Source organism: Podarcis tiliguerta (assembly GCF_965153285.1).
Source record: "Podarcis tiliguerta genome assembly, chromosome: 10".
Classification (NCBI taxonomy): Eukaryota; Metazoa; Chordata; class Lepidosauria; order Squamata; family Lacertidae; genus Podarcis; species Podarcis tiliguerta.
The window spans coordinates 5,490,944-5,514,421 of record NC_139543.1 but is presented as its reverse complement, the minus strand read 5'-3'; the positions used below and the strand labels follow the sequence as shown (position 1 = coordinate 5,514,421).

The 23,478-nt window shown below is 42.3% G+C and overlaps 1 protein-coding gene across 22 annotated transcripts in view; it reads right to left on the bottom strand.

Annotated features, from left to right (window-relative positions):
* MAGI2 (membrane associated guanylate kinase, WW and PDZ domain containing 2) overlaps positions 1 to 23,478 on the bottom strand; it is a 598,802-nt gene that overhangs the window by 219,431 nt on the left and 355,893 nt on the right. For all 22 annotated transcript variants that reach the window (XR_014502057.1, XR_014502058.1, XM_083399289.1 and 19 more), the window contains 2 exons: positions 6,727 to 6,942; positions 1,147 to 1,357 (listed from right to left, as the gene is read on the bottom strand). Coding sequence is in view for 20 of the 22 variants with exons in the window: in XM_083399289.1 (XP_083255415.1) it covers positions 1,147 to 1,357; positions 6,727 to 6,942 (427 nt within the window). In the remaining 2 variants the exon portion in view is untranslated. The remainder of the gene's footprint in view (positions 1 to 1,146; positions 1,358 to 6,726; positions 6,943 to 23,478) is intronic.

The following is a 23,478-nucleotide window of genomic DNA, read 5'->3' as shown; positions in this document are numbered from 1 at the left end:
TTATTATGATTAAGTCTTTTTCTTAACTTATAAACTAAGAGGCTAGCTAATAGGACCTGAACAGCATGAGATTCTTCTTAACCCTGTGAACTCTGGACAATTCCAAACTATTAAGAAAGCAGCAAATATTGTATAGGTCCACACAGGGGTGTAGAAAGGGGGTGCAGGAGGTGCGTTCTGCCCCGGGTGTCCACACTGAGGGGGGTGACAAAATGGTGGGCGGCACTCACTGTGGGGCCTGCAGCGCGCCCGAGCCACGCATCTCTCCTGGGAGTGACGCGGTGGCTTGTGTGCCTGCAGGCTCCACACTGCCCAAATGGTCCACCTGTTGCCTCTCCCTCAGCTGCAGGGCGGCTGAGTGGGAGGAGGCAGGCAGACTCCTCAGAGATGCCATGGTACCCCTGTGGGCGGCTGGCCCTACCCCTGGGTGCAGGGCACACGCGCCGCCCCAGGGGCCCGATCGGCTTGCTCCGCTGCTGGGTCCACATTCCATAACTTCATGGCAATCAAAAATATACCATATATTTAAAATAGATATATATTGGGAGTGACCGGGCATGCTTACTTTACAGTTGGTACTTACACCAATATAGAGTTGTCATATTTCAAAGAGTAAAAATCTGGGCACAAAAGTTGTGGTTTTTTTGGCCAAAGTTGTTTGCAAAAACTAAAATAAAAAATGAGGTTTTGCGCTATTGTTAATGAAATTCACCAAAATCTACACTTCCGACATGGGCTGCCATATGTTTGGATTTTCCCGGACATGGTAGCAATTTTCACCCAGACACTGTTGAAGAGGGACGAATACCCGCTGTGTCCAGCAAATTCCAGACATATGGCAACCCTACACCAATAAATATGAGATCTGGTAAACATTGAAATCTATAAGCCACACATTTCATCTCAATATGGTTTTGTTCCAAGAACTAGCAATATATTAGCTGGTTGGTCACAGGAAATATTTTAATTTCATATATGTTCCTATCATGTTGGTTCAGAATCTGTTGGCTGCAATCTTACCTAGGAGTAAGACCCACTGAATTCAATGGACCTTACATCCAAGTTGCCATGTATAGAACTTTGCTACTAACTCTGTAGCTTGCATTAAGTATGGCACATGTCTTTTTTCAAATGTGAAGTACTTACTCAATGAAGTAGACTTCTCCCTTCTCTGTGTAAGCCATCTCCCAATTGTCAGGCAATGGGCCCAATTCATCATTTTCTTCTGGTTTGGGTTGCTTTGTTACATCCATATCCTCTTTTACCTCTTCAGGTTGGCTATATACTGGTGCAGGATAAGGCTGTGAGGAAGTTTCACCTGAGGCACCTGTACTCTTCTCTTCATGCTCACTTGATTCTGCACAAGAGAAGAAGACATGCGTGTCAAGATTCCTGTGCTATTGAAGTATCAATTGTAGTAATACAGTAAAAAAAACCAACAAACAAAAAAAACCACCTGAAGTTTTCCCTGTGAAAATATTAAAACTAGGCTGAAGCAAGAAGAAATATAAAACAGGGGCAGTGGGCTGTACATTTTAATTTCATGAGAGCTCTCTGTGGGCCACGGTCCCTCTAGGTTGGAGTATCACTTGTCCAAACCTCAAGAAAATAACCATGGCCCGGGTCTGTGCAATGGAACATGTGTGAGATACGATTAGACAGCTGCCTCATAGGTTGTGGACCAACCCTAGTTAAGTCCCACCAAATTTTGGTGCATGAGGATTAAGAACACAGTGAATTGGAAGTTCTGATTCTGCTGAGCCACTTCATTGTGGGAAGGATCCTGTCAGCTATCCATGGTAAGGGTAGAATTCACATATGGAATATGGAACTTAAAGTCTAAAGACAAAAAATGCCTAGGTGCATATTTATTTTATTTCAAGGTGGCAAACACTCAAAAATCCACAACTGAATCTACAGTTCAACCAATTCATAAATCAAAACAACAGTATAAAAACCAGGATCACAGTAACGATTACAAAACAATTACGAAACAGTCACTAGAATTAAACACCAGCATCAAATTCTCATGCATCAATCAGCTCCACTGCTGCATATTTATGAAGGACAAGTCATTTCCAACGACTAATTAAATTGCACAGGATTTAGAAAAAGATGGTACTCCTCCATTTTCTTCTGGTTCCAAAGGAAGAGAATCCCCAGGAGAGGAATATGAGTTCACAAGCTTTTTTATCTGATTAAAATCCACTTTGGGGTGGTGCTAAATGTTTACTGCTGCACATGATAATTCTCCTGAAGTCCTGAGGGATTTCCTTTGGATATTTGCCTGGTCAGCAGCAATTATGAAGTGAAGGTAGCTTTTCCTCCAACTCCCTACCTCCCTAAAGCTATGTGATCTGATGGAGACAATCCATAGTTTAACTAACGGAAACAGGGGAGCAGTTGATATTTTTTGGTTTCACAAAAACTTCATTCTATTGCCTGGGTTCATTTAATCAAAACTTTTAAGTATGCACATATATATCTAGACCTAGATCTATAATCTATATCTTTAATCTAGATCTATATCTATCTATCTATCTATCTATCTATCTATCTATCTATCATCATCTATCTATCTATCATCTATCATCTATCTATCTATCATCTATCTATCTATCTATCTATCTATCTATCTATCTATCTATCATCTATCTATCTATCTATCTATCTATCATCTATCTCTATCTATCTATATCTATCTATCTATCTATCTATCTATCTATCTATCTATCTATCATCATCTATCTATCTAAAATCCAACAACTGGATAACTTAAGTCAATATATTAAACATAGGTCAAGTTTCCCATGATATAAAATGAGATTCTAAATTAATCCAACTTCCTTCCTGTAACCAGAGGCAACGTTCTTACATCTTTAGGTGACCTACTTTCAAAAATTAAAATACTTCAAGCCTGGAGTATAAAAATAGTGCAAATCTGGTCTTCCCATGATAGTTTTTTTTCCCATGAGAGAAAGTCAGTAGCTGATGACTTCCTAGACTAACATCCACCCCAACAAGATATAACAACACCCCAACAAGATGCTAGTCCTCATGCTTTTCACACTGCTGGTTCACAATTTAGTTGTCCAATGTTTTATAAAATTATCCATCCTTTGAATTGTCTATCATCTATAACAACAAGAACAAGAACAAGAACAACACCTATGCATTAATATAGCGCTTCATATAAATTATCAAAGCACTTCTTATACATCCTGGCTGCAGGAACGGGAGGGGGAAAACCCGACTCCAGCCTTAGCCAACTCCACTGTGGTGGCCAGAAGAGGGGTGGTGGCAACAGGAGCTTCTTTTTCCTGGACGCAGCCAGGCTGGCTGCTGCTGAGAGCCAGTGTGGTGTAGTGGTTAAGAACAGTGGACTCGTAATCTGGGGAACCGGGTTCGCGTCTCCGCTCCTCCACATGCAGCTGCTGGGTGACCTTGGGCCAGCCACACTTCTCTGAAGTCTCTCAGCCTCACTCACCTCACAGAGTGTTTGTTGTGAGGGAGGAAGGGAAAGGAGAATGTTAGCCGCTTTGAGACTCCTTCGGGTAGTGATAAAGCGGGATATCAAATCCAAACTCCTCTGCAGCACCCACAACCTCGAAAGGAGCAATATCTGTGAAGCGCAATGGAGCAAAGCGGAATAAAACGAAGTGTGCCTATACATGTTACAGAGTAGTGGGAGGAGACTTGGTAGAGAGATACCATTTTCTGAAGCAGCCTCCTTTTATTTGTAATGTTTGAGTTTTGCTCTGGCTTCCATATAAGTGTGCCTAATCACTGCAGGCTTAGTCACTTGGACATCGCAGGGGACGGAGGCACAAGCTTAAAAGGAGGAGAAAATGCATCAGAATTACTCTGTACATGTTAATGCAAATATTAGCTGTTTAGGAAAACCATCTTCCTCTTCATTGCTACAGAAATAAGGGTTGTATGTGTAGATAAAATTACATAAATGTGCTTTTGCAAGTCTTCCAGAAAATCCTCCCTACAGTGAGTAACATACTTGCTGCTTTCTCCTCCTTGCTTACTTTTGAGTTGGGAGATGGGGAAGTGACTTCCATTTTGTTTCTCATCTCATCAGTCAAATTGCTAGCTAAAAGCTGACAGCAACCCCACGAACCTGACATTTTTCCCGCAGTAGGCAACAGAAAGCATGACTGCAGCTAAGAACTGCAGGGAACAGCGGAGGCTCAGCTGGCATGCAAAATATTGCACAGAAGGGCAAAAGAAAGCAAGTTGAATTCCTTGGAAATAGGTCTCGCAATTAGGAGAGAGATCTTTCTAGTTGTGTAAAAAAAAGGTATGAAAATTGTCTCTCTGCTCCCACTTTGCATTCCTCTTGAAGATCCATTTGAGCATTTAAAGCATTTTAAACAATGGCATGACATTGGAATTACAACCATCTGGCCTCTCTTGTCTCCCTTAAGGGACGACCACCTAAGAGAACAACGCACACTATCAAAGAGTGAATGCCATCAAAGTAAATGTCATAACTTAGGGTAAGCAATGTAATAGTTATTGCATAACAATATAAAATTAAAAGAAAAAAAAATGCTTGGATGTGAAAAACACCATAGTTAAGAATAAAGCAAATACAGTGGTACCTTGGTTTACGAACTTAATCCGTTCTGGAAGTCCGTTCTTAAACTGAAACTGTTCTTAAACCAAGGCGCGCTTTCCCTAATGAGGCCTCCCACCGCCGGTGCCCTTCCACCGTTCGGATTCTGTCCTTAGACTGAGGTAAAGTTCGCAAACCGGGACACTACCTCCGGTTTTGCGGAGTTCGTAAACCAAATAGTTCGTAAACAGGGCTGTTCTTAAACCGAGATACCACCGTAATGGCTTCCAATGACTCAACAAGCAAGTCAAAGCGCACAACATAAATGAAGGCAGTCCCCTGGCTGACAAATTGCCGTGCGCCACAAACCTAAAGAGGCTCACTGAGAAACAGTCCCCACACTATCCAACAAGGCATAGCCCCATGCAAGTGCCTGGCGCCTTCATGATTTGTGATCCCTCTTCCCCAAATCTCTATGGCCTTATCAGAATTCCCTTTCCTCCCCACAAAACCGCTTGGGAACATCTAAGCAGAAACCTCCAGCGTGTGCTTAAAAAAAGAAAACTTGTTTCAGGTGAAATCCAGTAGCAACTTTACACCTTGGTTTTAGTCAGCTTTATCCACTGCATAATAAAGAGCAGCACAGCTCAACTAACAAACTGAATTAATGTTTTCTATTGATTCCTGGTAGGAGGTGTACACAAAAAAACAACTTAAATGAATTTCAGTTCTGGTACCCTTATCTTTTTGTGCTTCCTGCAGAATTCTTCACTTTTGCCTTCTTTAGTGGAAATTTGGTGGCCAAGAAAGGAGCAGTGTGTCTCGTGGCTTCCCCCTAATGCATGGCAATGGCTTGTATATACACCACTGTATACTTGTATCGGTCACGTTTTGTATGCATCTCTGTATGAGATTGGAAATCATTTTTATATATCAAATTGTTTTAATCTATGAAATTGTTTTATTGTTGATGTCTTTATTGTTAAATCACTTCATGATATTTTACAGCAAGCCATTTATAGATGGAAATAAATAAACAAATGATACTTTATGGAGGTGGGGGGAATCATTCAAATTGAATGTGCTATTTTCGTCAAATGGAAAAAAGGAAGTCCTGTATTAGAAGCCATGTATATATAATTTTTACAGTTCTTAAAGATTAGGTGCTGGATTTATTGTTTTTTATGTGCTGTATATTCAGAAGCTTTTAATGCAATGATTTATCCTTCAATCTATGCTTCGGGAAATAATATTTCACTCTTTTTATTGAAACTTCTTTTTTCAATAGGATTATTAGGTTCTAAATCACATATATTCTGTTTCTACGTAAGACAAATGAAACACCTATTTCCGACACATGAAAACTTAAGAGTTTTCAGAATCTTTTATGTGATGCACACTTCTGAACTGTTCAATTAATTTCTTACATTAAAAACAATTTTGTGATTAAAAGGCAGATTGAGAGACCCAATTTGATAACCTTCTTGACCTCCCTCAAATATGAGGTAAACCAATACAGAAATGACTTGAATTCTTCTGAGAGCAATGCAAGTATGGACCAGAAAAGATTCTTGATGGCTAGAAACTATCAGAGAAGTAAGCAGCTGGGAGAGACCATACCATGCACTTTTAACAACATGCTCTCCGGTCACAGTTCAAGACATAGCTACAGAAGCAGGGCAAAGCAGCAGTGTCTGTAATTGCAAGCCCTGACTTTGAGTCAATGAAATAATGGATTCTGGGGTCATATCCAAGTTTCCGCACCTGGCATCCGCCAAGGGCAGACTTTGATAATATGGCACCTTAAGCGAGGACAAAATTTGGCGCCCCCTAAATTTGAGTAGGTAGGTTCTTGTATAAATTTAGGTTGTATCATCATCATCATCATCATCATCATGTGTCCCCTCAACTCGGTGCCCTGTGGGGTGGGGAACCACCCACAGCACCCTAAATCCAGCATTGCCAGTGGGCCCCACTGTTGTTGCCTGTTCTAAATCTCCCATTTTTTTTAAAAAAAATGCCTGGCCTGGTCCTCTGAGCAGCACTGGGTGGCTCAGTTTAGCTGTCATAAATTTCACACCATGCTGCTCTTTTGCCTTTAGCTATAATGGCAAGGAGCTGAAATCCACGTGAGACAAAACAAGAGGAAAAGCACTGACCGGGTGTTATTGCCATGCCGTTTCCGTTGACGACAGCTCTTTCTTCCTCCTCTTCCTCTGGGGGCTCTATTCCAGTCTTCTCCATATTGCTCACCGACTTATTTCTTTTGCGTTTGCCTTCAGCACTGGGTGTTGCACCGGGGAGTAACTGGTCTGTTACATTTAACAATAATGGGGTTGGCTCTGCTGGAGGCTTTGGAGTACCGTAGTAGTTGTCTAGGACAAAAAAAGAAAAGAAAAGAGGCCACAAATGGAGCTGTGTGAAAACTACCCATTTATTTCAGCATAGTTTTCAGCTTTGTCTCCTTTCAGACTTAGGTTTCCATGAAACGTCTGTAGAGTGTTTTGGATATCTGAACCGAAAAAGCAGCTGCGCAAGCTGTCGTGCGTGATAACCAAGGTCTGGCGCATGCATGCCAACTAGTTCCTATCCTCTAGTTATAAAGAGGAATAAGTACAGTGGTACCTCAGGTTAAAGGGACGTGGGTGGCGCTATGGGTTAAACCACAGAGCCTAGGACTTGCTGATCAGAAGGTCAGTGGTTTGAATCCCCGCGATGGGGTGAGCTCCCGTTGCTCGGTCCCTCCTCCTGCCAACCTAGCAGTTCGAAAGCACGTCAAAGTGCAAGTAGATAAATAGGTACCGCTCCGTCGGGAAGGTAAGCGGCGTTTCCGTGCACTGCTCTGGTTAGCTAGAAGCGGCTTAGTCCTGCTGGCCACATGACCCAGAGGCTGTACGCCGGCTCCCTCTGCCAATAAAGTGAGATGAGCGCCGCAACCCCAGAGTCGGTCATGACTGGACCTAATGCTCAGGGGTCCCTTTACCTTTTACCTCAGGTTAAGTACTTAATTCGTTCTGGAGGTCCATTCTTAACCTGAAACTGTACTTAACATGAAGCACCACTTTAGCTAATGGGGCCTCCTGCTGCCACTGCGCTGCCAGAGCACGATTTCTGTTCTCATCCTGAAGCAAAGTTCTTAAGCCGAGGCACTGTTTCTGAAGCGTATGTAACCTGAAGCACATGTAACCCGAGGTACCACTGTATTCAAATGTGTATCAAAATGTACATTCCACTGAGACTGATGCAGTCCTGGCTTTCGTCTTATACAGTAAAAGTGCACAAGACAGCTAACAATAGGTGAAGAAATAAAAACCAATGAAATAACTTTTAAAAAGAACTCCATCACACACTTTGAAATAAAACAGAGGTGAAATGAACCACAACCAACAACATAATCAATAACCAGTAAAATAATCAGCTTGTCCACACCAGAGTTTACTGTGTGTTTGTAGCTGTTTGCATTCCTATTTTATTTGACTAGTCCACGTGATGTTACTCCCAGGCTGGATTTAGACCACGTCAAAGAAGCAATTCAGTTAAATGCATTGTAAACTCACACAGGGAAATCCGATAGGGAAAGATAGGACTCCACAGCGCCATCTAGTGTCAAAGTGTTATATCGCATATACAATGCATATAAAAGGCCTTTTCTTTACCAATCTAGCTGAATCCTCAAGCAACACAAATCTTGAGACTCCCTCCCTGTAAATTTGGGTATAATCTGATAAATTGGGGAAAATTGGGCTCCAAACCACTCAACTGAGTTTAGTATTTTAGGGTAGGTAGATCCATTGCCACTTTCTGTGACAACCCTTTCCATGCCCACTCCACACTCAGTGCTTTATTTTCATTTCTAGCTGTGCTTGCAACTATTTGCAGCATGTTACTGAATGGAGCAGGGACGCGGGTGGCGCTGTGGTCTAAACCACTGAGCCTAGGGCTTGCTGATCGGAAGGCTAGCGGTTTGTGAGCTCCCGTTGTTCGGTCCCAACTCCAGACAACCTAGCAGTTTGAAAGCACGCCAAAGTGCAAATAGATAAATAGGTACCGCTCTGGTGGGAAGGTAAATGGTGTTTCCATGCGCTGCTCTGGTTCGCCAGAAGCAGCTTAAGTCTGCTAGCCACATGACCCGGAAAAACTGTCTGCGGACAAACGGCTCCCTCGGTCAGTAAAGCAAGATGAGCACCGCAACCCCACAGTCGTTCGCAACTGGACTTAACTGTCAGGGGTCCTTTACCTTTACTTTTACTGAATGGAATATAGCCTTATATATTTGTTTTTCATCTCTCATATTTTCTCAAAATCTGAAAAATGCACAAGCAAACCACTTCTATTTATTTATTTTTACATCAGACACTACATAACAGTGTTGATTTGGAAGTGTACACTGATAATTTAAAGTTGGTTTCATTTATTTTCTAGCTGTGCTCCTCATTTCAGTGCTCCTCCTGAACAGAGGACTATAGCATATATTTCCTTTATATTTGCACAAAACTGCACAGAGAACTGCACAAGAAACCGTGTCAAATATTGTCAGCTGAGAATTTTCAATTGCCTGTGTGCTTCTGTGCACTTCCTAACTGGGGAATGTTGTGGTTGTTTTAAACCAAGGCACTCATACAGCTATCTGCATGCATGCCCTATCAGCATTTAATTGGCACCACAGAATCAATGAGTTGCAAGCCGAGGAAATACAGAAAAAGGAATGCTTACTGGTGCTATGGGAAAGATCAAAGGTGCGCCTCATATACAAATTCAAGTAACTCTGGCTGTGAACCACTCTGGTCTAATTCAAACAGGGGGAACTTGGCTCAATAACTAAATAATGGTCAAATGTGGAAAAGGCCCAAATTAAACAGAAAGGTCTTTAAAAGGTGAGGAGAACTAACTAGGGGGAAATAGACAGGTCTCTCTGGCCCAGTTATTAATATGCCAAGTGTCCTTTACCCACAACAAGGGGTAATTTGGTTGGAATCTGGGAAAATGAAGGTTTTGGATAAGTGGCTGCAACGGCAAGGCAGTACCTGTGCTAGAAATTGAAACTGGTGGGTTACTGCTTCATCTTTAACCAGCACCATATTTAAGTTCTTGAAACACATCTGTTCCTTCCTCTTGGCTATGCTCCCTGAAGAGCCAGTGATGGCACATTTGTAAACATGGAGCTGTTCTGCTATTTTTAAGTGAAATTGTATTTTGTTGGAGAGACAGTTCGAAATGGTTCAGACAGGTAGCATCATGTGAAATGCAAAAACATTGGGGATTTTGAGGCAGAATAAATTCACAGCCCAATCCTCAGCACAAATGTTCTGAGCTAAGCAAGCCTATCAAAGCCAATTTTATTTATTTATTCCGTCAAAAGAGTTAACTGCGGCATTGATGGGTGTACAGATTGCTGCAAAGGAAGAGATACTGGCTGACCCTGTGTTACAAAGGGAACTCTACGGCTCAGCAAAGATTTGAACTCAAGTCTACCCGCAGCCATAGCCGGTTTACACTCTAATCACAACTTCACAACTCTGACCCCTCTGACAGATTAGAGAACTGGGCAAAAACAAACAAGATGAATTTTAACAGGGAGAAATGTAAAGTATTGCACTTGAGCAAAAAAAATGAGAGGCACAAATACAAGATGGGTGGCACCTGGCTTGAGAGCAGTACATGTGAAAAGGATCTAGGAGTCTTGGTTGACCACAAACTTGACATGAGCCAACAGTGTGACGCGGCAGCTAAAAAAGCCAATGTAATTCTGGGCTGCATCAATAGGAGTATAGCATCTAGATCAAGGGAAGTAATAGTGCCACTGGTCAGACCTCACCTGGAGTACTGTGTCCAGTTCTGGGCACCACAGTTCAAGAAGGACACTGACAAACTGGAATGTGTCCAGAGGAGGGCAACTAAAGTGGTCAAAGGCCTGGAAACGATGCCTTATGAGGAACGGCTAAGGGAGCTGGGCATGTTTAGCCTGGAGAAGAGGAGGTTAAGGGGTGATATGATAGCCATGTTCAAATATATCAAAGGATGTCACATAGAGGAGGGGGAAAGGTTGTTTTCTGCTGCTCCAGAGAAGCGGACACGGAGCAATGGATCCAAACTACAAGAAAGAAGATTCCACCTAAACATTAGGAAGAACTTCCTGACAGTAAGAGCTGTTCGACAGTGGAATTTGCTGCCAGGGAGTGTGGTGGAGTCTCCTTCTTTGGAGGTCTTTAAGCAGAGGCTTGACAACCATATGTCAGGAGTGCTCTGATGGTGTTTCCTGCTTGGCAGGGGGTTGGACTCGATGGCCCTTGTGGTCTCTTCCAACTCTATGATTCTATGATTCACGCTGCCTTTACTGGCACAAACTGCTATGAGGATGTTTAGCCAGAATACGTGATTATTCATTGTACTGTACAAGGTAATGATCTTTTCTCAAGACCTAAAATTATTAATTTAACCTTTAAAGCCCTGAACAGCTTAGGGCCAGGGCCACAGGTATTTGTCATGGATATTTTAGCTGAAATTCCTGCATTGCGGGGGTTGGACTAGATGACCCTCGGGATCCCTTCCAACTCTACAGTTCTGTGATGGTTTTATCACGTTCTCTCATATGGACCTGCCTGTTTGGATGTCGATAATCAGCCCCAGGTAGAAGCTGGACTGCAGCAATTTGTACCAGCCGCAGCTTCCGAAAGCAGAGTACAGTGCAGTAACCCAGTCTGGATTAGCAGAAGGTGAACAGATTACAGCTTTTTCAGAAGTGGTTGAGTCACTGCTGTTTTCAAGAAGTCTGGGATCACTTATTCCTGTAGGGATGCCTTTACCTAGGCCCATGCCACCTCCCCCTCAACATGCTTTAATAAGCCCAGAAGGGCCATGGTTGGTGGGACACATGTTTGGTGCTTCACTGAAGGCACCTGGTCCACATCTGAAGGCCACATCAACTCAAACTTATTCCATGATGTTACAGTAGATGCAATGGACATTTCATAAATGAAATCAATAAAGACATTTTAAATAGCCACTGCTAAGACAGATAGAAAGAAAGGCACAATTTCACATTTATTTCAGCAAAACATTAATGTGTCAGAGAAAGTCACATGCAAAGTGCTGAAAGGCAGTTACAAAGTTCTCTAGAACCATTGAAGGAGGAGTGGCTTATTTATGGCCCAAGAAATGTTCCCACAGGCTTTTAGGTATTGACTGCTTTTAATAAAAGGGCTGGTGTCATGCTGTGTTTATTGTCATGATTTAAACAGATTTTATACATTTATTTATTTATACTTCATATTTTAAGGAAATAAATAAATGTATGCTGTGGGACCTGAATTCCCACTCAGCATGGCCAAGGGTCAAGAATAATGGGAGCTGTATAGACCAGTGGTGTCTAGGGACCTCAGTTCAGCCACCCCTGCAATAAAACAGCAACTGAAAAATGGACAATTTGAAGTTAACACCAATATTTTCATTATTGTTAATAGCAGAAGTAGTACCGGTATTTTGGGGAGAGCAGGGGGACATTCTCAGTGGTTTGGGCCATATAACAAGACCCCACCCCCCTGCAAAATGACTGTTTATTAACCATGTACATAACTATCCCTGGTTTGCATTCACTTTCTAAACATTTGGTAGGCTTTTTCCTGGTTTATTATTAAGGTTATGTAATCATATTTTTTTCTTAATCCTTTCCTTCCTGTAATTTCATTCAGACACTTCTATGTCCTGGGCAGAATTGTTAGCTGGTTGCAAATGTTTCTTCTTCTTCACTGCAATACTTAATCATATGTGACTCCTCTAATGCACTCTACTCAGAATTGCTCTTGAAGGCGGTTTGGATGCTTGAGTGAGTGCAGAATATAGCAGTTTATCTGGTGACTACAGCATTTGACATAAATCTTCATTAATTCATTTATTCAGGCTGTTGGAATGTTTGGTTGGAATCGAACACACAAACTGCTCACCTGTGGTGGTGAGGGGGATGGAATCTGCTCCTTGAAATCAGAGCCTGCATTTTGTGGCCTGAGGGGCAGCGGTGGAGTGACCAGGGCTGGTGAAATTACTATGGCAAATGGGGCAGAAAAATCCCACGGGGGCATCTCCCCCTGACAGCAGAAATACAACAATAATAAATTAAACAACTATTTGCTGCTCTTGTGTGACATCCTATATCAGCTGCCTGAGGGGGTTGCCTTCCTCTTGCCTGGCCTGGCTTGCAAGAAATAGCAAGAAAGTGGAACAGTCAACACTGAAATGAACACAGTAGTAGAATCTGCTGTTACCATGAGAAGTGGGAAGTATGACAACCTATCAATAAGGCATTGAAAGTTCACTTTTCATCCTCAAGACAGTTAGCTGGATTTTTTCCTTTTCAAAACTGAAAGAAGAGCTGATGTTGTAATCTACCAGCAATGGGCTGGATCCATTTGCTTACGCCAGTGAGGACAGATGTGCTGAAGTGGGGTTTTCCAGTGATGCTGGAGCTCTGCCAGAGAAAGCAGCTTTCAGTAATTTCTGGAGAGCCCTGATAAACAAGAGCTTAATGTAACTTCGGGCATCCATCCTCTCCAACTGGCCTGCACACAACTTTGTGGGCTGTGCATTTTAGATATGCTTTCTGTTCCCAGACACCCCCCACACACCCAGAAGAGAGCAAGAACAGACACCCCACACCCACAGAACCACTCACTTGTCTGCTACTCCTTTAAAACAAAACAAAATAAAACACTCCACTTGTCATTTGAGAGGCCAGAATTCTTCTTTCATCCAACCGTGCATGTGTGCATTTTGGGCACCATTCTTCAGCCGGACAGGGCACCCAGAGCGGCATACAAATGCCAACAGTAAAACATTTTAGGTTTAACATTTCGTATTTTCATTACATCCTGGTTCAAGTAGAGCCCTTTTGTCCCAGAATGTTCCCTAGTTCCTAAACAAACCCCAATCCATCCTCCGAGACACCATTCTCTCATCCATGCATTGTGACTAATGCAGTAGTTCCTTGGAGTAAGTTGCTAATTGCTTTGCTCTTCCACAGCTAGTGGCACCCTTTTGGTCAATTTGGCAGATGAAGAGGACTCTGATTGAGGCGCTGAGATTTTACCTTATGCATGACAAAAATATAAAGCATCTTCTAGATTGGAATCGATGTTTCCCTCAGAACCAAATGATCAGAATAGGTAACAAGCCAATAACTGACAAGTTCCTGTTACTTGGTACATCTGGCTTTCTTCCATCTTTACTTTTCATTTCCCTCAGTTCAAAATTTTGATTGATTTCATCCTGATTTGAAAGAGCTGGAAACCTCTGTGGGTCTAACAGCCAGTCCTAGCATTTTATCATTGGTTATAAACTGTTCCTCAATTCTAGGTACTCAGAAGCCATTTACAGGAAGCAATGTACACAATTTCCAAACATTTGTTATCTTAAAATGTGCATAGTGCTTCCTGAAATGATCTCATTTGATTCCTCAGAACAAATGGACCATGAATTGCAGCCCAAACCTCTCAAAGTGATTTCCCATGCAGAATCTAGAGTCATATTTCAGTTTTCTGTGAGTGTTTCTCTGAAGCTGGAGAAGCAGAATTGCTGAAAGTCTTGTCTCAGTGGACAACATATTGACTATTTCTCTTGTAAAGCTTTCAGTCAAATGTTATACAGATTGTGCCCCCCCAAAAAGATTGCCTCGAAGTGCAGGAGTTTTGCTCAGAATTCAAAGTCCTTTGCAGTTTAAGCTTGAAATCCTGTATAGCTGCATTTCTGTTAAATCAAAATGAAGTCAATTGGGATTATGCATGCAGATCCTCATAGAGGACTGCAGCCTCTGGACACAAGCCATTAAGATTCCATGTCTCTTTTGTAGAAAATATATACTTTTTGTGTGTTTAGGGCAGTTTATAATGACTAATGTTTTAATGTATTTTTAATCTTTTGTTGCAAGCCACCCAGAGTGGCTGGGGAGACCCAGCCAGATGGGTGGGGTATAAATAATAAAGTTGTTGTTGTTGTTGTTGTTATTCCGCAATTTCCATTTTTCTCGGCAATCAGGCTTTTACTGGCAGACATTTAGTCCCACAGGGTTCAATGCAACAATCATTCCCAGTGGTTTTTACCTTAAGTAAATGTCATCATGAGTTAGAAACTGCCAAGCCAAATTACCAAAGCCCTGCTTAGTTTGGAGCATATGTGATTCAAGGAATCTGAAAATACTCTGCTTTCTTGGTGTAACATAAAAGCAGAGTTTTGTCCTGTTCCCTAAAGGTGTGCTTCTTGTCATTTGTGAATTAACAGAGATGCTGAGACAATGTTGCTCTTAAAAATGAATGCCCTTTATTTTCTTGTAAGCATGCTTCGGTCCTTGTTAGCTATGTCAGAAAGTACAATTCTAATTATTTTTGTCAGCCTTGTCCCTAAATGTTTGGTAACAGTGCTGAGTGCCCTTTAAGATCTAGGATTATTTACTGCCCTTGCACCCCGCAAATACAAGATTACATCATGCCGTTTTATGAACACAGGATGAAGAAAGCCCCAAACTACCAAAAACTTTCTCCCCTTCTCAAAGTTGCACATCACTATAGAGCTCCAACTTCTCACAGGGCTTCAGACTAGTTTCCAAAAACGAAATTATTATCGCTTGTGGTGCAAAGGCCTCCTGATATTAAACCATTTCAATCTGATGCCTGCCTGATTTCAAATGGGAGAGAGGTCCATAGAGTTGGGCCCACTGAAGACACAACTCCTTGTTGACGCTTCTGGTCCATGGGTAATAATATAATAATAATAAATTTTATTTATACCCCGCCCTCCCCAGCCAAAGCTGGGCTCAGGGCGGCTAACAACAATAAAAACAATCCAACATTCTAAAAACTTTTCACCATAAAATCAATCAAAAACAAATTGATGGCAACCAGCAAGCAAGACCCTGTGCAGATTGCCAGAGGAGGGGGTCAGGCTGCGCCCTGACCAAAGGCCTGGTGGAACAGCTCTGTCTTACAGGCCCTGAGGAAAGATGTCAAGTCCCGCAGGGCCCTAGTCTCTTGTGACAGAGCGTTCCACCAGATTGGTGCCACAGCCGAGAAAGCTCTGGCTCTAGTTGAGGGTAGGAAGCATTAACATTGCCTCCCCAGGTGATTTTGTTCATTGTTCATTGACCAGGGGCATACAGGATAAAGTAGTCCTTAAGGTATCCTGGGCTTAAATTGCTGAGGACTTAGCTCCCAGTGGCACGGCAAGAGCAATGGTGCAACAAAATGACCACAGTTTATGTACTGTACAGCACCAAGCTAGCTTGAATATACTAACAAGGCCAGAGGAGCTTGTTTCCAAGTAGACATGTATAGAAGTGTTTTGTTAACATATTTTTGTTTAAGACCTAGTCAAAGAATGAGGTGTACTAGACATGGATCTAGATCTAGATTAAAGAACACCAGTCACTGAGAGTATGAGTTGCCATTTGTTACACTTTTTATCATGGTTTCAGGCCAGGATCCAAAGATAACTACTTTTCACATGCCAGGTGGGTTTTCCTATGATTCTTGCAGTCTACAATCCCCAGACAGCATACTGTTATTCAAAAAGCACTACTGGGCATCAAAGGGTAGCGTAGTGCAACCGGTATGGTCGCACTGTGTGTCATGCTGCAGGGGCTGCCAAAACAATGCTGTAGAACAGAGTGTGAGAGGTGGGGTGTGTGTGTTCTGAATTTTAGCATCACACAGGGCTATGCTAAAATTTGAGAGCCCCAAATCCACCACTATGAGCATGCTCTGGCCTTCAGGCACACCTACAGCATCTGCTTGGATTCTGCCTACAATCTAAATAGTACAACTGATGTGAAAGCTGTTGAGTCTTGCAGCACAACACAAGGAGAAAAACAAAATGTAGAGCTTCTAAGGGATGGAGGGCATGTAAGGCGATCAGTAATAGAAAGAGGATTAGTTTAATGAATAAATTGGGATTACGATGTGATTTCCTATTAGCCTCTACTAATGTTCTATAAGCACTTAGATCAATATCTCCAATGCAAGTGGAATTGGCATGCAACAATTTGCTAACTAAGAGACCCAAAAGTGATCTCTTTCATCAAGGGCAACCAAATGTTTTTGAAGTTTAAGACAGTCACACAGTCAGTGCAGATTGGAATCAATGTCCATGGCAGATTAATGCTTCTTATCTTTGGTTTCTCATTGACAAGCCATTTTGCCTGGGGCTGATTGCATTTCTTCTGTCTCATCTCCCACCCTGTTTTCTTGGACACATGCAATTTTGATACATTTTCACTGAAACTTTTGTCCGCTGGCTACTGGAAACAAACACTATCAGTTCCGTAAATTCTTCTTGATGCAATGGTTTGCAGGCCTGTTTCTGCGAATGTATCTATTGCAGCACAAGCACATATCTATTCTGGGGGCCCCTGTTTAGGTCTGAAAGGTGGCCCTGGAATGCTCTTGCTTCTGAATGAATGAATGAGCTGGAAAGGCTGGAGGGACATTCTTTGTTCAACTCTGGTTTGTGTAAACAAGTGTACAAAATAAACTCCTAAATGGGGCAAGTAAACACAGAGTAGGGATGAACAGAATTCAGACTTGCCAGCTAGAGCCAGGGGCAAAAGTTAAACACTTAGAACGGTTGCGAACAATTCCTGGGCCCACCTCTGCACTGGTTCCACTCCCCAGCCCAATTTGTGGGCCTTGTATACATGAGGAGCACCAGTGGTGAAAGGGATGGGCAGGCACACAGTGCAGGCAAAATAATTTAACTTGATTCATGAGGGATACAACTTGATGACTGCTTAACGAGGAGTGGGGAAGGCAAAACATGAGACCATTATCCCTATTAGTGCTTACTGTTTCATACCTTTATTTCATAGCTCAGTGGCAAAGCACATCATTTGCATGCAGAAAATCCCGGGCCACACACTAAACAGGTGATCTTGGCATCTCTGCTTCAGGTAAGAAGTATGGACAAGACTTTACCTAGGAGAGTGACTTGCCACAGTCCTGAGCTCAATGGACTAACAAGTCAGCTGCATGTAATGTTCCTGGTTTTAATCTAAAAACTCTACAGGAAGATGGTAAAGGCATGTAAAAATGATGCCTTGCTTATACCATATGCTTGTAAAATTAAGTACACCACAACTATTCTGCTGTGTGCTAGAGATGTAATTTATGATACAGGTATTATTCTCCTTTGGTGGCACTGTGAAAAAATTACGGCAAATTTGATCACAGTAACCGATATTTTAAATGCGATTTTAGACTTCATAGTAACCATAATTCTATTGCTGGTTTTATTTGGATTAATTAAAGGTGTGCATCCCTTCATATTAAAAAAATAGATCTGATTTGTCTGCTGACTAATATAGCTAGAAATTGAGATTTAATTAAAATTGAATTAAGAAATGGAATTTGGTTGAAATGAATGTTGCCTTAGTTAAAGAAAATGAAGCTGGAATTACTCCTAAGACATAATTTGGCAAACTCCAGGACTTGCTCGAATCAAGCAAAAATATCATGCCAAATTATCAAAGGCCAGGATGAAGAGGTGCATCTTCAGCATGTGACAGAAATTACATCATGAAGGTGCCAGATGCCACTTTGTGGGGAGGGTTTTTAGGGGCCACCATGGAGAAGGCTCTCTCCTCCCCTCCCCTCCTCCCCTCCACAGACTTCTGAGTGCAGTGGAAGAACCAATTGGCAGCTTCTCTACTGATCTTAACAAGAAGGTTTGTAAGGAGAGCAGTGGTCTTTCAGGTATTTGAGACCAAACCCCTTTAAGGGTATTTTGGAGTGTGTGTGTGTTTTACACTTTTGAAAAAAAATGATTTTATCCTCAGAAAAATATAAATAACATAACTTACAGTACAGTGGTGCCTCGCAAGACGAAATTAATTCGTTCAGCGAGTTTTTTCATCTTGTGAATTTTTTTGTCTTGCGAAGCACCACTGTGTATTGACGGTTTCCCGTAGGAATGCATTGGCGATTTTTAAAAAAAGGCGCAAGACGTTTTCGTCTTGCGAAGCAAGCCCATAGGGAAATCCGTCTTGCGAAGCAACTCAGAAAATGAAAAACTCTTTCGTCTTGCGAGTTTTTCGTCTTCCAAGGCATTCGTCTTGCAAGGTACCACTGTATAGATGAAAATCACTTCCAGATACTAACGGGGACAGCAAAAATTACACAGGAATTGCTCTCTTTAAAGTACTGTATAAAGATACCAAGTGTTACTCTTACTGTTATTACAACATAAATAAAGAACTGTGAGTTCTACAAAGTAGCATTACTGAGATGGTGGTGTTACATCGCTCTTTTTCTTATTCATATACAGGAAAAGATCAAACCACCAATAAAAGTTAGAGGTTTTTAAACAAATGTTACTTTGCACTTCTTTCCATTTCTTTGCAGCATCAACATGAATTGTTGGTTATACAGTGAAATCTAATTTTAATAGATTCATCACTCAAATTACACTAATGCAGGTGTTTAATCAACTAAAACAATTGACTTCTAGTTTTTCAGGATTGAAACCAATCAGTGACATGGACTGCAGCAACAGGGTTATGTAAACGAAATGAAATATTTTATGATGGCACAAATGCATGAATTTTTATTATTATTAGATTAGCATACTGCCCCATACTCATAGATCTCAGGGTGGTTCACAACACAAAATCACAACATAAAAAACACAGAACACAAAATCTGGTAGCTTCAGCAAGAAGTTGCCCTGAGAAAAGTCAGCAGCAGATCTGGGGACGGGGTGTGTGTGTGTGTGTGTGACTATATAAGACTGTGGCATGGGGTTGACCCTTTTGTGCCACCTGACCCCCACCCCAAGAGGCCTTGGGGATGCTGTGCTGGTGCCCCAGCTTGAACAGCCCACAGTTCGGTCCCAGGTAAAACAAAGAGCACCTGATATGCAGAGCTACACAGCACTTGGCAGAACAATAGTATTGTGACTACAAATCCTTCAACGGTTTTTGTATATGCATTTATTACTGTTTTAGAATGGCACTTCTATTGGGATGATTAATTGGTTTACACAATGCCTTTCTAATATTAATATTATCTGTTCTCTCTCAAAAGCTAAAACAAATTCCTGAGTCAATCAACGAAATGATTAAGTAGAAGCACCTGTATACTCCTTTCTTATAACATTTATTTGGCTCAAAACGGGGGTGGGGGGTTTGAGTTAGCTTTCCCCTTAAAATATTTTCAAATTTTAAATTGCTTTGCAGAGGAAATTGAAATGTACAGTACATGTACAAATATGTGATCATTTAAACAGAAATCTATCAAATGCAAGAATGCTGTTAAAATGTTAATAAGCCACAAAAAGGTCCGTATAGTTAAAGCTGCAGTTTTCCCAGTAGAGATGTATGGAAGTGAGAGCTGGACCACAAAGAAGGCTGATCACTGAAGAATGGATGCTTTTGAATTATGGTGCTGGAGGAGACTCTTGAGAGTCCCATGGACTGCAAGAAGATCAAACCTCTCCATTCTGAAGGAAATCAGCCCTGAGTGCTCACTGGAAGGACAGATCCTGAAGCTGAGGCTCCAAGACTTTGGCCACCTCATGAGAAGACTCCCTGGAAAAGACCCTGATGTTGGGAAAGATGGAGGGCACAAGGAGAAGGGGACGACAGAGGATGAGATGGTTGGACAGTGTTCTCGAAGCTACCAGCATGAGTTTGACCAAACTGTGGGAGGCAGTGGAAGACAGGAATGTTCTGTTCCATGGGGTTGCAAAGAGTCAGACATGACTAAACAACAACTGACTTTTCTCAGCAATTTCATTTTCATAAGGTCATTTGGGTCATGATCAATTTCCCGTTTTAAAAGGCAAGTTCTTAATGGGGGAGCTATCTTAATGGGACGCGGGTGGCGCTGTGGGTAAAACCTCAGTGCCTAGGGCTTGCCTATCGTATGGTTGGCAGTTTGAATCCCCGCGGCGGGGTGCGCTCCTGTCGTTCGGTCCCAGCGCCTGCCAACCTAGCAGTTTGAAAGCACCCCTGGGTGCAAGTAGATAAATAGGGACCGCTTACCAGCGGGAAGGTAAACGGCGTTCCGTGTGCTGCGCTGGCTCACGAGATGCAGCTTGTCACGCTGGCCACGTGACCCGGAAGTGTCTGCGGACAGCGCTGGCCCCCGGCCTATAGAGTGAGATGAGCGCACAACCCTAGAGTCTGGAAAGACTGGCCCATACGGGCAGGGGTACCTTTACCTTTATCTTACCACAATGAAATACAACATTGACTAGGGATGGGGGAATACCTGGCTGCCCGGAAGCTGCTGAACTACATCCTCCATCAGCCCCAGTCAACAAGGCCAAGAGTCACTGCTAACAGAAGTTGTGGTCCAATAACATTAGGAGGGCCAAGTAAATGTCAAGTCCTGTGTATGTTGCTAGTGCCTGCTGGTGCTCTGTGGACCATTTTTTTCCTGGGCTCTGCACAGTGGCATGGCTGTGCATGTGGCTGTTAAGCAAATATGATGTTCCTCCTTTTGTAAGACTCTATTGCCTGCTTGGGCTCTGCAAACCATTTTCTTTCTTTGTATACTGACAGCCTGTTGCTGAGATTATTATTTTCTATCTTACAAGCATGGGCAACCCTCTTGTTTTTCACCTGTTGTTCTTGTCTTGTCTTTTCCCCTAGGTTTTCCTTGTACAGTGGTACCTCGGGTTAAGTACTTAATTCGTTCTGGAGGTCTGTTCTTAACCTGAAACTGTTCTTAACCTGAAGCACCACTTTAGCTAATGGGGCCTCCTACTGTACCGCTGCCGCCGGAACACGATTTCTGTTCTCATCCTGAAGCAAAGTTCTTAACCCGAGGTACTATTTCTGGATTAGCGGAGTCTGTAACCTGAAGCGTCTGTAACCCGAGGTACCACTGTATTACCAGTCCCCTCCTTTTCTTATGCTTTCTGGTGGTACGTTTTCCTTCACATGAACACATGAACACCAAGATTCAATGAATTATCCTCGTATTTTTTTCTTGTAGTTTACTTAACTATCTACCTTTGGTCAACCACTAAAAAGAATGGTTAAGTAAAGTTTTGGAAATATGGAGAAAAACATGAACTAATTGACGGACTGGGCAGAAAGAAGAAATGTATTTTCCTGCTTCTATATCTATGAGGGGTGAGATGAATGCCCCTGGTGACTTAAGGAGGAAGACTGTTCAGGAATCCAAAACATTGTAAAGGGCTTTTTTTGGAGGGGGGGGGGTTAACTTATATGTTATTAATTTGACCAATAAGAAGGACTTTGCAGATCAAATTGCCTTGGATTTTAATGTCTTTTCTCACTAACCTGCAAATAAATTAGCAATGTCCTGTGCAAGTGAAAGGATGTTCTTTGGTTTCTGATTGCTCATAGCAGCTATATGATAGACCATGCATGCTGCAACTTGTCTGTGTTAGACCGGGTAGATCACAGTAGGCTGAAGATGAAATCAATTTCTCTATTGCAAAGTTGATGAGAACACTTCAGTGTGAATGCAATCTTCCTGACCAGACATGATATGGTCATATACAGTACCTCAAGGGTATGCAGTACCGGAACCTCTTTTTTGTGGTTAAAATGTGTGGCACTTACTGTAACAACTTCATGGGAGAAAAGCACTGGTCATGTACTCAAGAGGTCAATATGGACTATGGACTCAGCTATACAGCTGCAAATATAACAGTTTAAGTGTGTTTTAAATGCATTATACAAATGTGACACTAGATGGCAATGGTGAGCTTATGGTAAATTCAATATATTTTTCAAAACGTTTTTTTAAAAAGCATTTCCGCAGCATTTTTTATATGGTCTAGATTCCACCCCTGTCTCAGAAAGGAAAATATTTTGAATTACAGTGGTACCTCGTGTTACGTCTGTAGCGTGAAAAGCCTGCATCTGCACAGGCGCGTGGCACAATTTGGTCTTCTGTGCATGCGCAAAGCGTGATTTAGAGCTTCTGTGCATGTGTGAATGGCAAAACCCGGAAGTATCCCATTCCGGTACTTCCGGGTTGCTGCAGGATGCAAGACGAAAACATGCAACCTGAAGCGGGCGCAACTTGAGGTATGACTGTACAGGATCCAAAGACAATGATCCTTGGTCACTTGGAAAATACACAACAGACAGTGGGCTTGTTCAGATGCAACAGACAATCTAACATGTGCTCTGTTTCTCTCCCTAACTTGCTGGTTAGGGAAAAATCATAGTGTATTGTTAGACTGCAGAACTATAGCATGTGCTTGCCCTCCAAGCCAGGTTTGGTAAACATGGTCCAAAGTGCATTTCCCATCCTGTTTTGGAAGGCAAGCATAAGCTACAGTTTACCAGTTTGAACCTAACAGTAAGCTTTGGTTTACCTAACCATAAAGCCAAGAAGAGAACAGGAGCAAGTGAAAGCTGTACAGAAGGGAGAGATGGAGTACAGTGGTGCCTCGCAAGACGAAATTAATTCGTTCCGCAAGTCTCTTCGTCTAGCGGTTTTTTCATCTTGCGAAGCAACCCTATTAGCGGCTTAGCGGATTAGCGCTATTAGCGGTTTAGCGGCTATTAAAGGCTTAAGGGATTAGCGGATTAGCTGCTAAAAGGCTATTAGCGGCTTAGAAAAAGGGGGTGGGGAGCGAAAAAAAATCTCAAGACTCGCAAGACATTTTCGTCTTGCGAAGCAAGCCCATAGGGAAATTCGTCCTGCGAAGCGCATTGAAAAATAGAAAACCCTTTCGTCTAGCGGGTTTTCCGTCTTGCGAGGCATTCGTCTTGCGGGGCACCACTGTATATGAAGCAGAGGCTGAGAATAAATGGTGAAACCATGGCATGTGAAGCCAGGAAATGCTTTGCTTGAAGTTGCGTTGATTCAGATAGGCCTTTCCTGAGGGGTGATCCCAGCCACGTCCACTGTCATGAAACAGCAGAGTAATGTTTTGTACTGTCTGATGTG